At 44.9% G+C, this 14,002-nt stretch overlaps 1 protein-coding gene across 10 annotated transcripts in view; it reads right to left on the reverse strand.

Moving 5' to 3' along the window:
• Positions 1 to 752: 752 nt before the first annotated feature.
• The window catches only part of LDLRAD4 (low density lipoprotein receptor class A domain containing 4), a 335,343-nt gene continuing 322,093 nt past the window's right edge, over positions 753 to 14,002 (reverse strand). For all 10 annotated transcript variants that reach the window (XM_036321970.1, XM_036321962.1, XM_036321965.1 and 7 more), the window contains 2 exons: positions 7,779 to 7,832; positions 753 to 7,006 (listed from right to left, as the gene is read on the reverse strand). In XM_036321970.1, coding sequence (XP_036177863.1) covers positions 6,476 to 7,006; positions 7,779 to 7,832 — 585 coding nt within the window. In that variant the 3' untranslated portion in view covers positions 753 to 6,475. The remainder of the gene's footprint in view (positions 7,007 to 7,778; positions 7,833 to 14,002) is intronic.

Below are 14,002 nucleotides of genomic sequence, written 5' to 3' on the forward strand. Positions count from 1 at the left end.
TGTGGTAACAAATGTTAGTACCTCTGAGTCCAGAACATTCTGTGATGACACCCACCCTCAACAGTTCTCCCGAGATTGAACCCGGGGGGGATGGGGGGGAATGTGGTTCCTGACAGCAGTGAGCCCCTGTTTTTAATGCTGACGCTGGGGAACCCTGCAGCAGACAGTGGGCCAGACAGTGGGGTTGGACAGGAGCGAGAACACACGAGATACCGATCTTTTCATGGATCTTTCAAAACAGATAATAAAAGAAGGGCTGACTTTTAGTTTATTCAGCATTAAGAGCTGCATTGTAGAGGCGTTTTCAGTTTAAGGATAATCGGGAATAATTTGTTTTCTGGCGGGTAAGGGTATGATCCTATTGTGATTTGCAAGATCAGAACATACACCACAGAGCAAATAAAAACCATGGAATTTATTAGAATTAAGATCCTCTAGTGACAGAATACACTGGAAAGGATGCTCACACCCATGTTCAACAGTGGTTTAGTGAGCACGTTGTTATAGGCCAGTGATGGCGAACCTTTTGAGCACGGTGTGTCAACATTTTGAAAAACCCTAACTTAACTCTGGTGCCGTGTCACATAGAGAAATTTTTTGATATTTGCAACCATAGTAAAACAAAGATTTATATTTTTAATATTTATTTTATATATTTAAATGCCATTTAACAAAGAAAGGTCAACCAAAAAAATGAGTTCGCGTGTCACCTCTGACACGCGTGTCATAGGTTCGCCATCACTGTTATAGGCTTTTTTTTTTTTTTTTTTGGTAACTTTAGGATATTTGAAGATAAATGCAGAGAGCACAGTCAGACACTAAACACCGAGCTGGAAGAGAGATGTGACATCACGCAACTGCAAATGTAATCCCTAACCGGTGGCAAAACCCAGTTTAATTTTTTGGATCAAGATCACCATGAGACACCAAAAGGAATGGATATAAGATTCCCAACTCGGGGGGCTGATAGCTAATTCTCTGCTAATATAACCCATAATGACATCTTTTTGAAGAATGGGGTCGCAAGTGGCTTCATTTTCCCTGAGGTATGCTTTCCTACAAACCCTTCCGGTATTTCACTGGCTCCACAGCTTCAGTTTGTGAAGGAGAAAGGCAGAGAGAGACTCGGGACCCAGATGGTCCCAAATGCCCCCGTACTGAGCAAGGCCCTCCGCGGCAGGCCCACGGACTCTGGATGTAATTTTTGCAATTTTAGCAAAATGTGCACTTTCTCTGGGGTCTGACATCATTATTCTACATGACATTGATGTCTTCATAAAACAAGTTGAAAAGTCAACTATTTTTTTTCTAACACTGGTCCAACTGAGCGTTAAGAGCTGAAAAGAAGCATCTAGTGGCAACCAAAAAGCTATGGAATTTTTTTAAACTTATTTTTTTTAAAGTGTTTTCACAGCAAAGATGCAACTCTCATTTGCTATACATACGCTGGTCATAAACTGGCTTGCTTGTTCAGACTTCTTTCCCTTGTGTTATAATATTGGTATTTAATAGGAAAATAAACTACATAGACTTTTATCTGTATGCATCCATTTGCAAATTTCCTTACAAAAGAGGACAAAGCACATAGGCATTCACAAATTCTATGCCATTTCTGTTAAAATTGGTATCTATACATTATATTACAGTATTAACAATGTATGTTCTACCCATTGGGTAGGATATGTGCATAATATATTCAAGTTATATACAGCACCTTACAAATAAAAACGTAAGAAAAGACAAACAACTGAAGAAGCACCATTGTCAGTGAGGCACAACAAAGGTGGGAGCGCGGAGTGCGGCAGCTGCGGGGGCTCGGGTCCTACGTCTGCTAAACCCAGAACATGAGACAAGGCAGCTGCTTGAAATCTACGGACATGCAGAGCTCTCCGCCGGACATGGATCCGTGTACTATGCATGTATCATGTGCCGACAGCCTCTGTCTCGCGCTAAGCCCCACCACAGTCCACTTAAACAAGCACACACCGAGGGGGAGGAAGGAAAAGGAGGAAAGGAAGACGGTGCTTTGCTTTCATAGCAAGGCATCCACTCACACAGGACAGCTTCCAAATGCAGCCAACCCCGAAAGCAGCAGCAGCAGCAGCAGCAGCAGCAGCAGCAGCAGCAAACGGCTGTCTCACCCTGGCAGAAACGATAAACTTGAACTATGCAAAAGATGCAGCACTTTGGGTAGTCACGTGGCCTAAGCGGAAATGTAGGGGATCCCCAGGCAGGAGCATGCTACCCCTTCTCCATCCACCACTTTGATCTCTGGCAGCTGGCAGCGCGGCCTCGGTCCCCGTTAAATCCGTAAAAGTGAGGTGAGCCGCAAAGCTGTGGCCTGGAGTGAAAGCAAAGTTCCTTGACCTGTGACGTGGGTGCGCCATGGTTAGATACAGTGCTCCTCACAGCGAGGAGGGGGCCCTGCCAGCTGCCGCCCAGTCCTGCCACTTTATCTAAATTTGAGGGTACTGGAGGTGAAGGTAAGCAGAGCGGAAGCCTGCGTCCCTGCTCTTCACTGAGGTTGGGGATGCTGGCAGCAAGACACAGTGCCAAACACTGGCATAGTTTTGCTTTTAGTCACTTAGACACAATCAGAAAGTTAACAAAAACCAAGTATCTTTCCCAGTTTCTTTCCATCATACACTGCGGAGCTTTCGAAGTTTTAAGAAGAACGAAATGCATAGCAACGAACATGCAGTGAATGTCGCCGTGCTAAGTAGCAGACCTCGAGAAGCAAGCACCCGTGCGGCAGACCAGCCAGGAGGCGGTTCGGAGCATGCAGCAGCCTGAGTGGCCAAGGATGGACGGACTTTCTCCTGAGGGGCAGGGGCTGGACGGGCATCTCCTTTGCTATGGACCGGTATCTAAAGGCCATCGCACCAGGACTCTCCCTACAAAGGACTTCCTGGAGACAAGAGCCATTAGATGGAAGATGCAGGATCACCCCTGTCAGGATGCAGCTACTGGTTGCGGGAGGAAGGCAGGGATGTGCGTGGATTCTTCTAGATAACAGAAGCTGTCTGAAAGTAGTTGCCGAAGATAAAAGTGAAGAAGATAAAGGTGGAGAAGATCAAATGGAGACATAAGAAGCTCCAGAAGCACTCATCTGTGTACCATGTTCCCCTGCGGGTGTTGGAAGGCCCCTCTTTCCTCACCCAGGAACTCAGTGGCTATCTGTGCACCCTCATGACCAATCTTTGTACGTTTTAATATTCTTCCCCGCAATCTTAGAATTTCTTGCGGGTTGTGTGCCCGTGTGTATAGGTGATGGGGGAGGCCAGAGGATATGCTTGTCGAGCTTCTTTAACACGGAATTTTGGTTAGAAACACCAAGAATAGTTTAACGTTTTAAATGCATAATTTGTTTAGCACAATCTCTTTGGGATTCGGGACTGCTTGTGTCTGAAGAACACGAGACTTTCTGAAAACACAGATACCTGCCTGAGGGCCGTGCTCCTGTCAATGGGACTCAGCACATGCTGGGCGTCATGCTCCAGGCAGCCCCTGGGGCGGGCAAGCCAGAGCAGGATGCTCAGTCCCCTTCCCACCAGCTGCTCTTCTGAACTTGCAAGCCTTTGTTTCAACTCTCTATCGAGGTAACCAATCCATCACTGATGGTCTCAATCCCTGCTTTCTCAACGGGGTGCTTGGGCTCCATAAGCACACAGGCTTCTCCACCTTAGGCCCCACTGTGCAGGCTGCACCTTCCTCACTCCTCTTTCCACGCCAGGCCAGCGAGGAGCGACAGGTCAGCCACCACCCTCAAAAGAGCTACTGATCTAAATCACCTTTTCCCTGTGCCAAAGGGAAAGTGACTATTAATTAAGTTTATGACCTTGGCTTTTAAACTAATTCATTATGGAGGCCCAGCCTCAAGACCATTCACGTTCATGGTTTCAAATGTCTCTGTCTTTAAATAGCTATTTAACGTAAAGGACAATTCTCTAGAGTGGCTGAATGGGAGGAACCTCGCTTTTGAAGGACGATGACATTTATGTGAATTCAATATTTGTTTTGCCAATACTGTGGACACCGATAAAAACATTCACATACTTGCAAGATAACCAAGAATCGACAAGTTTCTGACTACAGCTCATTCTTGCAGCAGGTAGGAAAGTGAAGGACTGCAAAACCATGTTGAGCTAGAGTTACAGGGTGGGTTCACCTGCTTTACCCAAATTGCAGGCCAGGTTTGGAATGATGATATCATTAGCTGACCTTGTCATCTTTCATCTGAGGGGACACCTGACCAATAATTTACCCGGCACCTCCACCAGCAGTCCTGACAGGCACAAGTGCTTCCTAACCTTCACCTGACAGGGTGAGACAAGGCTCCATGCCACAAAGAGTGCCAGCTGCCCTCCCGCACAGGCGTGGGATCCAGGCAGTGAGCTGACCGGGTAGGGGGCCCCCCAGGGCTCTGCCCAGTCTTGGAATTCCTACTGCGGCTCTTAGCACGCACACGTCCCAACAGAGCCTGTTTATTCTCTCTTTCTAAGAGTTTGGCTAGTTCTGTGGCTGTTACTGGGTGAAATGAATCAATTTAATGAAGAGTCCAATCCTCAAAGCAAAACAAAAACCAGCAGCAGAAAGGAGCAGAAGGCAGGGGACAGGACTTGTAGCTCAGAACAGTCTCTCCAGCTCTCGGCCGACAGCACCAAGTCACCTCACTGACAGATCATCTGAGACCCACAGACAGACTCAAGCGCATGTGTTATTCAGCATCAACACTGCAGCGATCAGTCACTGGGTCATCCTTCCAATCCATTTTGTTACATGCAGAGGCCAAGGGGACTGGCCCACGCAGAGCAGGCGGCGGTGTGGCATTGGTTGAACTTGTTGGCTGGTGCTATTATAAAAGCCAGATGCTTTCTTCCCCATAAGAAAGCTGTTTCTTTACATAAGAACACCTTTTGTAAATATCAGGAATATTAAAACTAAAACTAACAATATTTAAAATTAGTTTCTAGTTGCATTTTAATTGCATGTTGTGCTTTTAATCCTGTGCTTTTGGAGTCGCCCGCCTGCCCTGCCCTGCTGTGGAACTGACCGTCCAGTTCTGGCCACACTGCCAAGGCTGCACGAACTCCCGCGGGAGCGTGGGCTGTGAGCACAGCATTCCCCCGAGAATGCTGCGCCCATTTGGTGAAGGGCAATGGCTTGTTATCATGCTCAGCAATGTGGTGTCCTCTGTCCATTCCAGGAGTTTCCGATGAAGAAGTCACTACCAGCATCGCTCACACGCCGAGGCCGGCGGGCTCCACGCGGAGCAACCGCTGAGAGCCCCTCGGGCACGGACCAGCTGTCCAGGACTGAACTGAACTGTCTAGAAAAGGAGGCTGACAACGGGAATACACGGAGAAGTCACAAATCTCAACAGTATTCAAAATAACCACCTTGCATTTTAAACAATTTATTGCATAAAATTATGTATGAGTCTACTTCATGCTACAGTGAAAAAAAAAAAAACAACCTAAGTTACTGAAGAACTGCACTGCTGGAGGGCGAGGGCACTGCGATACTGGGTGGTCAATGCATGTGTCGGCCACGTTTAACAGAACAGGTGGCCTAGGCTAGCAGAGTAACTCAGCAAGTCCCAAGTGCTGGACCTTCGCGTTCCTATCTTACACCCAAAGGCCTCCATGCTTCAGACGCCCTGCTCTCTGCTACAGACTCTCACAGCAGTAACGACCTTCTTGATGTACACAAGTCGGCATGTTAGGCTACGTCCCCAAACATCTTTTCTGGCATGATTACGGGAAGCACTCCAGGGCATTCCTTAGGCCTACTAATAATCCACAGGTGAAAAGACAACATACAGAACATCACATAAAACAGTTCCCTCATATATATTTTCAACATTAAGATAGTGCAACTTTTAATAACACATCATCATAACAACACAAATCAACTCCTTGCATTCATCGAGCTTCCCCACTTTATACCTTGGCACACAAAAACAGGAATTTTGAATCATATTTTTAAAACAAAATAAAAGTTCCACACCTTGGGAGAAAAAGCAAACTGGCCAATTCTTCCCCATGATAATATATAATAATGCTTCCTTCTTTACTTAGTTAATTATAAATTTAAGGCCATTCTGGCCTCTTTCTCTGCAGTCTCCTTTCATAATTAAATAAATCAAATACCTCTGTGTTTTATTTCATGATATAGTCAAAGCACCCCTTTCTCTGTTCCCATGCCCACCCTTTGCCAAAACCACCCCCCTCCCGACGCCTGCCCCCGAATAAACACTGTTGATGGTCAGACCGGATGGAAGTTTGTATTGTTTCAGTCTGGTTTGCATGCAATTCCCCTGAAAGGAATCAGAAACAAAGACCACATTTGCATATTTGGTTTTACTTAGTTGTCGCGCGTAAAACTGAACAGCACTGTGCCCGGGAGCGGAGGAGCTGAGCAGTCCTCCTCCGTCCTCGGTCTCTTCTTCTCCACTCAAGCGCATGCTGGAGGATCAGACGAGATTCCCAGGCTTCCTGTCCTTGCCCTGGATGGGCACCACCGTGCTCCCCGCGCTGTCGTGCTGAAGCGGCAGTCTGCCCCCTCTGTGCGTGTTGCTGTGCTGGTGATGGAAGAAAGAGGCTCCTGGGTAGTGGCCCATCACCTCGCTGTAGGTCGGGGGTGGCCCCTCCATCCTCCCGTTACTGCTGCAGGTGCTGGCACTTATGCCCGAATTGCTGCTGGGCGGGCATGGGCCCCCGTTGTACACAGAGATGTCTATCAAGTCGCTGTCGAATATGGTCCGGTTGGGCGGGGCCCTCACAGATTCTCGGTTGAGTTCCATCTGCTGTTCGGGGTCCCTGAGCTGCAAGGTGCAGGGCCCCTGGTAAGGAGGCGGCTCCTCCCCGTCAGACAGGGAGATGGTGGGGGGAAGGTCAATCTCGTGCTGCACGTAGGGGTAGGTGGGCTGAAAGCGGCTGAACCGGTCCCTCTGGATAAAGGACGGGGCAGTGAACCTGTCCCGAGACCGCGGGGCATACATGATCTGCCAGGAAAAGAGCAAAGGCTTGAAGACATTCTTGGCTCAATAATGACCACACACATGACGCTGTAAGAACACCCCCGCTTGGTCTGTGTTCTCAACCGGCTGAAATATTCCCCCCTCCAACAAAACAGGGAGAGATTACCCCAGGAAAAAATGTAGTTGTATTATTCCTCATGAGTTAGACCCCTCACCTTGCCAAACTATAGTTTATCCAAGACGATTCAACAATGGACAATGAGGTTAACTGAAAATTTGGGTTTAATGGGAATTACTGCATATGCTACGTATGTGTTTCCCACTGGGCCAAATGTGAATGTGTGTGTGTATATATCCATCCATTGACTTCTCCCACATCATATTTTTAAATTAAAGGCAAAAAAACTATGTTAGTTTTACGTCATTCTATTAAACTTGGAGATGTGGAAATGAATCATGCTGTATTTATAAACCATGCCCACTTCTGCAGAGCCTCATTGTTTGCAGCTTATGGATCGCATAAAGATCAGTGATCCTCAACCTGTTTTCTGTAGGGAGCTCTAGACTAGCACAAATAATCCCTAGGAGACTTTAAAAATTCTCTCCCCCACGTTAAAAACCAAAGTTATAGGCATATGCCTTAATTTAAATGTTATTTCCTAATCTACACTGTCATACATTTGACTTTTCCACCTATTTTGTTGTAATGGCATATTTCCCTCCTCCCCTCTCCCATCACATCGGGTTGAGCAGCCATCTCCAGCCACCCACATCCCTCCCTTGTCCAACCCCTTACCTCTGAGGCACCAGGCTGAGGACCAGAGCTGTCTGAAGGCCACAGGCGCCCTTCCTGGCAGGGGGTGGGAGGGGGACATCACAAGAAAATCATTAGTTTCATGCTGCAGCACCGAAAATCAAGGAACCACATTCCTCTTGGACAATGGCAGACCTGTTTAAGTCACAGAACAACAAAGAACTGGTCCTTTTATTACACCGAAATTACTACACAAAACAATCTCCTTATTACACAAAAGGAGAATTGTGGCCAAAAGGAAAGTTAGAATGTACGTGTTTGACATATACTCCAAATGTCATCAAACCATATTCAGTCACTGCCTAGATTTGGGTAGAGTCTGGGTCTTTAAGCTCATTTGTTTGTTTGTTTATTTTAATTCTCACCAGAGGATATTTTTTCCATTGATTTTTTTAGAGAGAGTAGAAGAGAGGAAGGGGAAGAAGAGAGAAAGAGAGAAACATCAATGTGAGAGAGACACATCAACTGGTTGCCTCCCACACTTGCCCCAACCGGGGCCGAGGAAAGATCCTGCAACCCAGGTATGTGCCCCTGACTGGGAATCTGTAACCCTTCAGTGCTCAGGCAGACACTCTAACCAGTGAGCACACCGGCCAGGGTTGGGTGCGTAAGCCCTTATGCAGGTGTGCATGGCCACAGCCGGCATGCCAGCCAAGGCACTGCGGAACTGGGCTCTGAGGTGAGCAGCAGCACAGCTAAAGCACCGCCCGCCACACTGCTTTCACACTGAAAACAGATCCCAAAGCCTGGCTGGCCTTCGAGGGTCTAGCCAATCTATTCTTCAGTCCCTTTATTCCCAAGGCAGATGCAACTTGACATCTAGCTGTTTAACATTTTTTTTCAAATATGTTTGACCAGACTGTCAAGGTGACAAGCTGTTCTAACACCATAAACTTGTTTACAAAGCACTTCAATATGTTTTCCCTTTTGAACCCAAATTGTTGGCAAAGGTCCGTTGGGCTACTCGAAAGGCCTGTTATTGTCATAAAGAGAAGAACATGGGCGAGCAGGAGCAGATGTCTGCATTTTTGGATTCCCAGGAATATTCATACATGACCTTGTGCCATCACTGAGCCTCCTGAGAACCTGAAAGCACCCACAAGTAGACCTGCAAGGTGAGACACCCCGAAGTCTCTCTTTTGTATTTTGTAGGCCAGCATTCTAATACAAACACCCCATCTGGACAACAGGGTGTTTAAAAACCAAATACATACAACCTGATCCTACGGTCCTTGCAGAACACCATGGACTCAGCAGCAAAAATAGAAACAGAAGCAGCAGTGTTTCGAGGAGGTTTGGGCTTAAGGTGTGACTATAAAATTATGTAGTGGGCAATCATGGCTCTGGCCTGGTGACAGGTGACAGATCTCATCAAATCTAAGGAAGTGGCTGAGCCACACCCACGGACAGCCCTGCACCAGGCCAAGGCAGCTTGCAGAGCACGTCAGAGCCTGGGCACCTCTGCACCAAGAGGAACAATCACTGTAGTTCCGGGCTGTTACAGCAATTCTCATATTGAAAACAACATACAAACTCATCCTGGGATGTTTCTAAGACTCTGCCCTAGCTCCTCAATGAGCACTCAATCTTACGTTTCACCCAAATCACATCCATTATTAAATCCATTCAGCACTTTTGGCCCTCCTCTCCCCTGGCTCCCAGCAGCACTGGACCCTCTCTTGTTGGCTCAGAGACATCACCCCTCCTGGTTCACACCCTGACTTCTCTGGCCACTTTCCTGCTCTTCGGGGGGTGCCCCTAACTCTGCATTCTGGTTGAATGTTGGAGTTCCTGAGAGTCCTATCTGGGGCCCCTCTCCTCTCAGCGCAGTCTCCCTAGGCCACCTCATTCCCTCCACAGCTTATAGGACCGTCCATACGTGGTGTCCACATTTGGGCTACTGTGAGTAATGCTGCTGTGAAGAAGGGTATACGAATCTCTCTTTGAATATCTGCTTTTCATTCTTGTGGCTATATACACAGAAGCAAAATTGCTGGATCATGTGATAATTTATGTTTAATTTTCTGAGGAGCCACCATACTGTTTTTCAATAGTGGCAGATCCATTTTACATCCCGACCAGCGATGCACAGGGTTCCAATTTCTTCACATCTTTGCCAGCACTTCTTATTTTCTGTTTCTTTAATAATAGCCATCCCAGTGGGTATCTCATTATGGGTTTAAGTTGTGTATGATTAGTGCGTTAAGTCAGGGTTCTCCAGAGAAACAGAACCAATAGGATGTGTGTGTGTGTGTGTGTGTATGAATAATAGGACCTGGCTCATGTGGTTATGGAGTCCCACAATCTGCTAGGTGCAAGATGGAGAGCCAGGAAAGCTGGTGGTATAGTTCAATCTGAGTCTTAAGGTCTGCAGGCCACTGGTGTAAGTCTTAAGGACCAAGAACCGGGAGCTCCAATAGCAGAGGGCAAGAGAAAAGAATGTCCCAGCACAAGAAGAGAGATTTGCCTGCCTCCACCTTTTTGTTCTATTCAGGTCTTTGGGGAATTGGAAGATGCCATTCACACTGGTAAGAACAGATTTTCTTCATTCAGTCTACTGAGTGAATGCTAATCTCTTCTGGAATTATTCTCCTAGAGACATCAGAAATAATGTTTTATTAGCCATCTGGGCATCGCTAAGCCCACTTGTGTTGGCACATAAAATTTGTCATCACAATTAGTGATACTGAGCTCTTTTCAGGTGGTTTTGTACATCGTCTTTGTAAAAATTTCAATTCAAGTCCTTTGTCTGTTTTGAAATTGGGTGGTCCATTATTTTGCTGTTGAGTTTTAGGAGTTCTTTATATATTCTGAATATTAACCCCAATCATATATATGATTTGCGAATATTTTCTCCCATTCTCCCAGTGGCTTTTCACTCTCTTGATAGTGTCCTTTGACAAACCAACGTTTTTAATTTCTAAAGGTCAGTTTATTATTTTCGTTTTGTTGCCTGTGCTTTTGGTGTCATATCCAAGAAATCATTGCCAAATCCAATGTCATGAGTTTTTCCCCACTACTCTCTTTAAGAGTTTTAACTCTTATATTTAGGTTTTAGATCCATACTGAGTTCATTTTTTGAATATGGTGTAAGATATGGTTCCAGTGTCATTATTTTGCAAGTGGATATCCAGTTTTCCCAGCACCATTTTCAAAAATACTGTCTTTTCTCCTTGAGTAGTCTTGGCCCCCTTGTCAAAAATCATTTGACCATATATGAGAAAGTTTATTGCTGAGCTCTCTCTTCTATCCCATTGTCTCTCTTTATGCCAATACTGTACTGTTTTTGTTATTGTAGCTTTGTAGTAAGTTTTGAAATTAGAAAGTGTGAAATGTCCAACTTTGTTATTCTTTTTCAATATTATTTTGGCTATTTTGGGATGGTGCTTCCTTGAGGTAGCACATGCATTTTAGGATGGACTTCTCTATTTCTGCAAGAAACATCATTGAGATTTTGATAGGGATTGCACTAAATCTATTGATTGCTTTATGTAGTACTGACATCTTAACAATATCAGGCTTTTTAATCCATGAAAAGATGATCCATTTATTTGTATCTAATTTCTATCAGCAACATTGTACAATCGTCAATATAATCTTTTATCCCCTTGGTTAAGTTTATTCCTAAGTATTTTTTATGCCATTATTCATTGGATTTTTTTAAATTTCCATTTTGATTGTTCATTGTTAGTGTAAAGGAAGGCAACTGACTTTTGCATGTTAATTTTGTATCCTGCAACTTTGTTAAATTTGTTTATTAGTTCTAGCAGGTGTTCTTCGTTTGTTGGACTCCTTAAGGTTTCCTACATGTAAGGTCATGTTACCTGTTTATAGGATAATTTTTACTTTTTCCTTTGTAGTTGGAATGCCTTTTATTTCTTTTTCTTGCCTAATTGCTCTGGCTAAAACTTCCAATAAATACTATGTTGAAAAGAAGTGGTAAAAGCATGCATCCTTATCTTGTTCCTGATATTAGAGAAACAGCTTTCAGTCCTTTACCACTGAGTACAATGTGAATTGTGGGCTTTCCATAGAGGATGTTTATTATGTTGAGGTAATTTCCTTCCATCCTAGTTTGATGAATGTTTTTATTGTAAAAAAGGATTGTATTATGTCAAATATTTTTTTCTGCATGATGTGCTGATCATGTAGTCCCCCCTTCATTTTGTTAATGTGGTGTATTACACTTATTTTAATATGTAAAACCATCCTTGCATTACAAAAACAAACCCCATTTAGTCATGGTGTATAATCTTTTTAGTATGTTACCAAATTCAGTCTGCTAGTATTTTGTTGAGGATTTTTGCATCAATATTCATGAGGGATAATGGTTTTCTTTTCCTGTTGTGTTTTTGTCTGGCTTTGGTATTAGGGTAATGCTAATTCACTAGAGTTTGAAAGTATTGGTGTCAATTCTTCTTCAGATGTTTGGTACAATTCACCAGTGAAGCCATCTGGTTATTTGCTGATAGGCTTTTGATTACTAATTCAATCTCCTTCAGAGTTACAGATCTATTCAGATGTTCTATTTCTTCATGATTCAGTCTTAGTAGGTGTGTTTCTAGGAATCTGTCCATTTCATCTAGGTTATTCAATTTGTTGACATACAATTGTCCAGAGCACTCTCTTATAATCTTTTTAATTTCTAGACTAGAGGCCCAGTGAATGAAATTCGTGCACTGGGGGGGAGGTGGGGGTGGCCTGCACCCTCTCACAGTCAGGACCCCTCACTCCTTACCGCCCGCATGCTCGCTGCTCCTTACAGCTAGGCTCACTGCTCCTTAGCGCTGCTGCGGAGGTGGGAGAGGCTCCCACCACTGCTGAGCCCGGCTTCTGGCTGAACAGCGCTCCCTCTGTGGGAGCGCACTGACCACCAGGGGGCAGCTCCTATGTTGAGCGTCTGCCCCCTGGTGGTCAGTGCGCATCATAGCGACCACTCCCACAGCCTGAACCTTCTTGGTTTTATGCTCTCCGCTAAACTCTCCTTTCCACACATTAGGGACCACAGACAAGATCATCAGACTTGGGGACTAAAAACATCTAATACTAGTATGATCTTTTCCAAACTGTGAGATGCAACCTCTCAGAGAGTTAGAAAATCAATTTAAGTAGGTCACAGACAAAATTTGAAAAATGAAACAGAATGGAAAACATCATTGTCTGTAAGTACTGTTTGGTTGGGCATATAAGTATTGTGGATTGTGGTATAAAATGTGTTTCTACTGTTCTTCTGGTCAAAAACAATCTGAAGGTCTCTGATCTAAGCCAATTATTCCTCATTTTATATGGGAGGAAACTGAGGCCCCCAAAAGGGTACATTACTCACTGAAGGTGACAGTTAGTTTGTGGTATAGCAAGGCCATTGGTGGATATTTTGGCTTCTACTCAAGGGTTCCTCCCAATGAATGAACGTATTGTACAGCCTCAAGTATTTGGAAATCTATTTTCCTTTTTGTCCCAGGGTGAGAATTTCAAAGTATAGGTAAAACTGATCTTGGGTAGTCAGCAACAAAACACCTTTACCCTCCGATAAAATCAATTTTCTTTCTTTTCTTCCCTTTCCTTATGCAACCTCTTTACTATCCAGTGCTTTATAGTATTACTATCTTTTCCACCCTAGATGGCAGTAACAGCTTAGATGTAAAGGCAATACCTCTAGATGTCAATGGCTGTGTTCTCTCCAGCGTTTCCCCTTTTCTTCCTCCTTGGAAATCCATCATCAGATTTCTCAAGACTCAATATTTCCCTCCCAACTCTACTCAATCTAGGGCATGTCCCTTAAGAGAAAGATAAATTATCCAGGAAGGTATGTTGGGAAGAAAAGAAAGGGAATCCTTTATATTTCCAGAATAATACAATAGATCAGGGAGGTCTATAGGCCCCACAGAGCAAGCAGAAAAGGAGCTGTGCAGGTGCCTCTCCAGGGCTCAGTGCTGGAGGAGAGTGAGCAATTTCAGACTTCACTGGAAACCAGCCTGGGGATCAGAGAGCTCAGGGCAACAGGGAAATGTGCAACCACACACCATCAGCCCAGGTGGGCACAGCCACCTCCTTTAGGGCGGGAGAGGAAGCTAAGGCACAGCCTGAAAGTTTTCCCCAAGGTCACAGAACCACAACCCAGCTACCTCCCTTGGCATCTCTGACGGCTCTGGGGAGCCTCCCTAACAGGTGGCACTCAGAATCAGAATAATTTAGAAAACTGTTCC

The sequence above is a fragment of the Myotis myotis genome, unplaced genomic scaffold (assembly GCF_014108235.1).
Source record: "Myotis myotis isolate mMyoMyo1 unplaced genomic scaffold, mMyoMyo1.p scaffold_m19_p_9, whole genome shotgun sequence".
In the NCBI taxonomy this organism is placed as follows: domain Eukaryota; kingdom Metazoa; phylum Chordata; class Mammalia; order Chiroptera; family Vespertilionidae; genus Myotis; species Myotis myotis.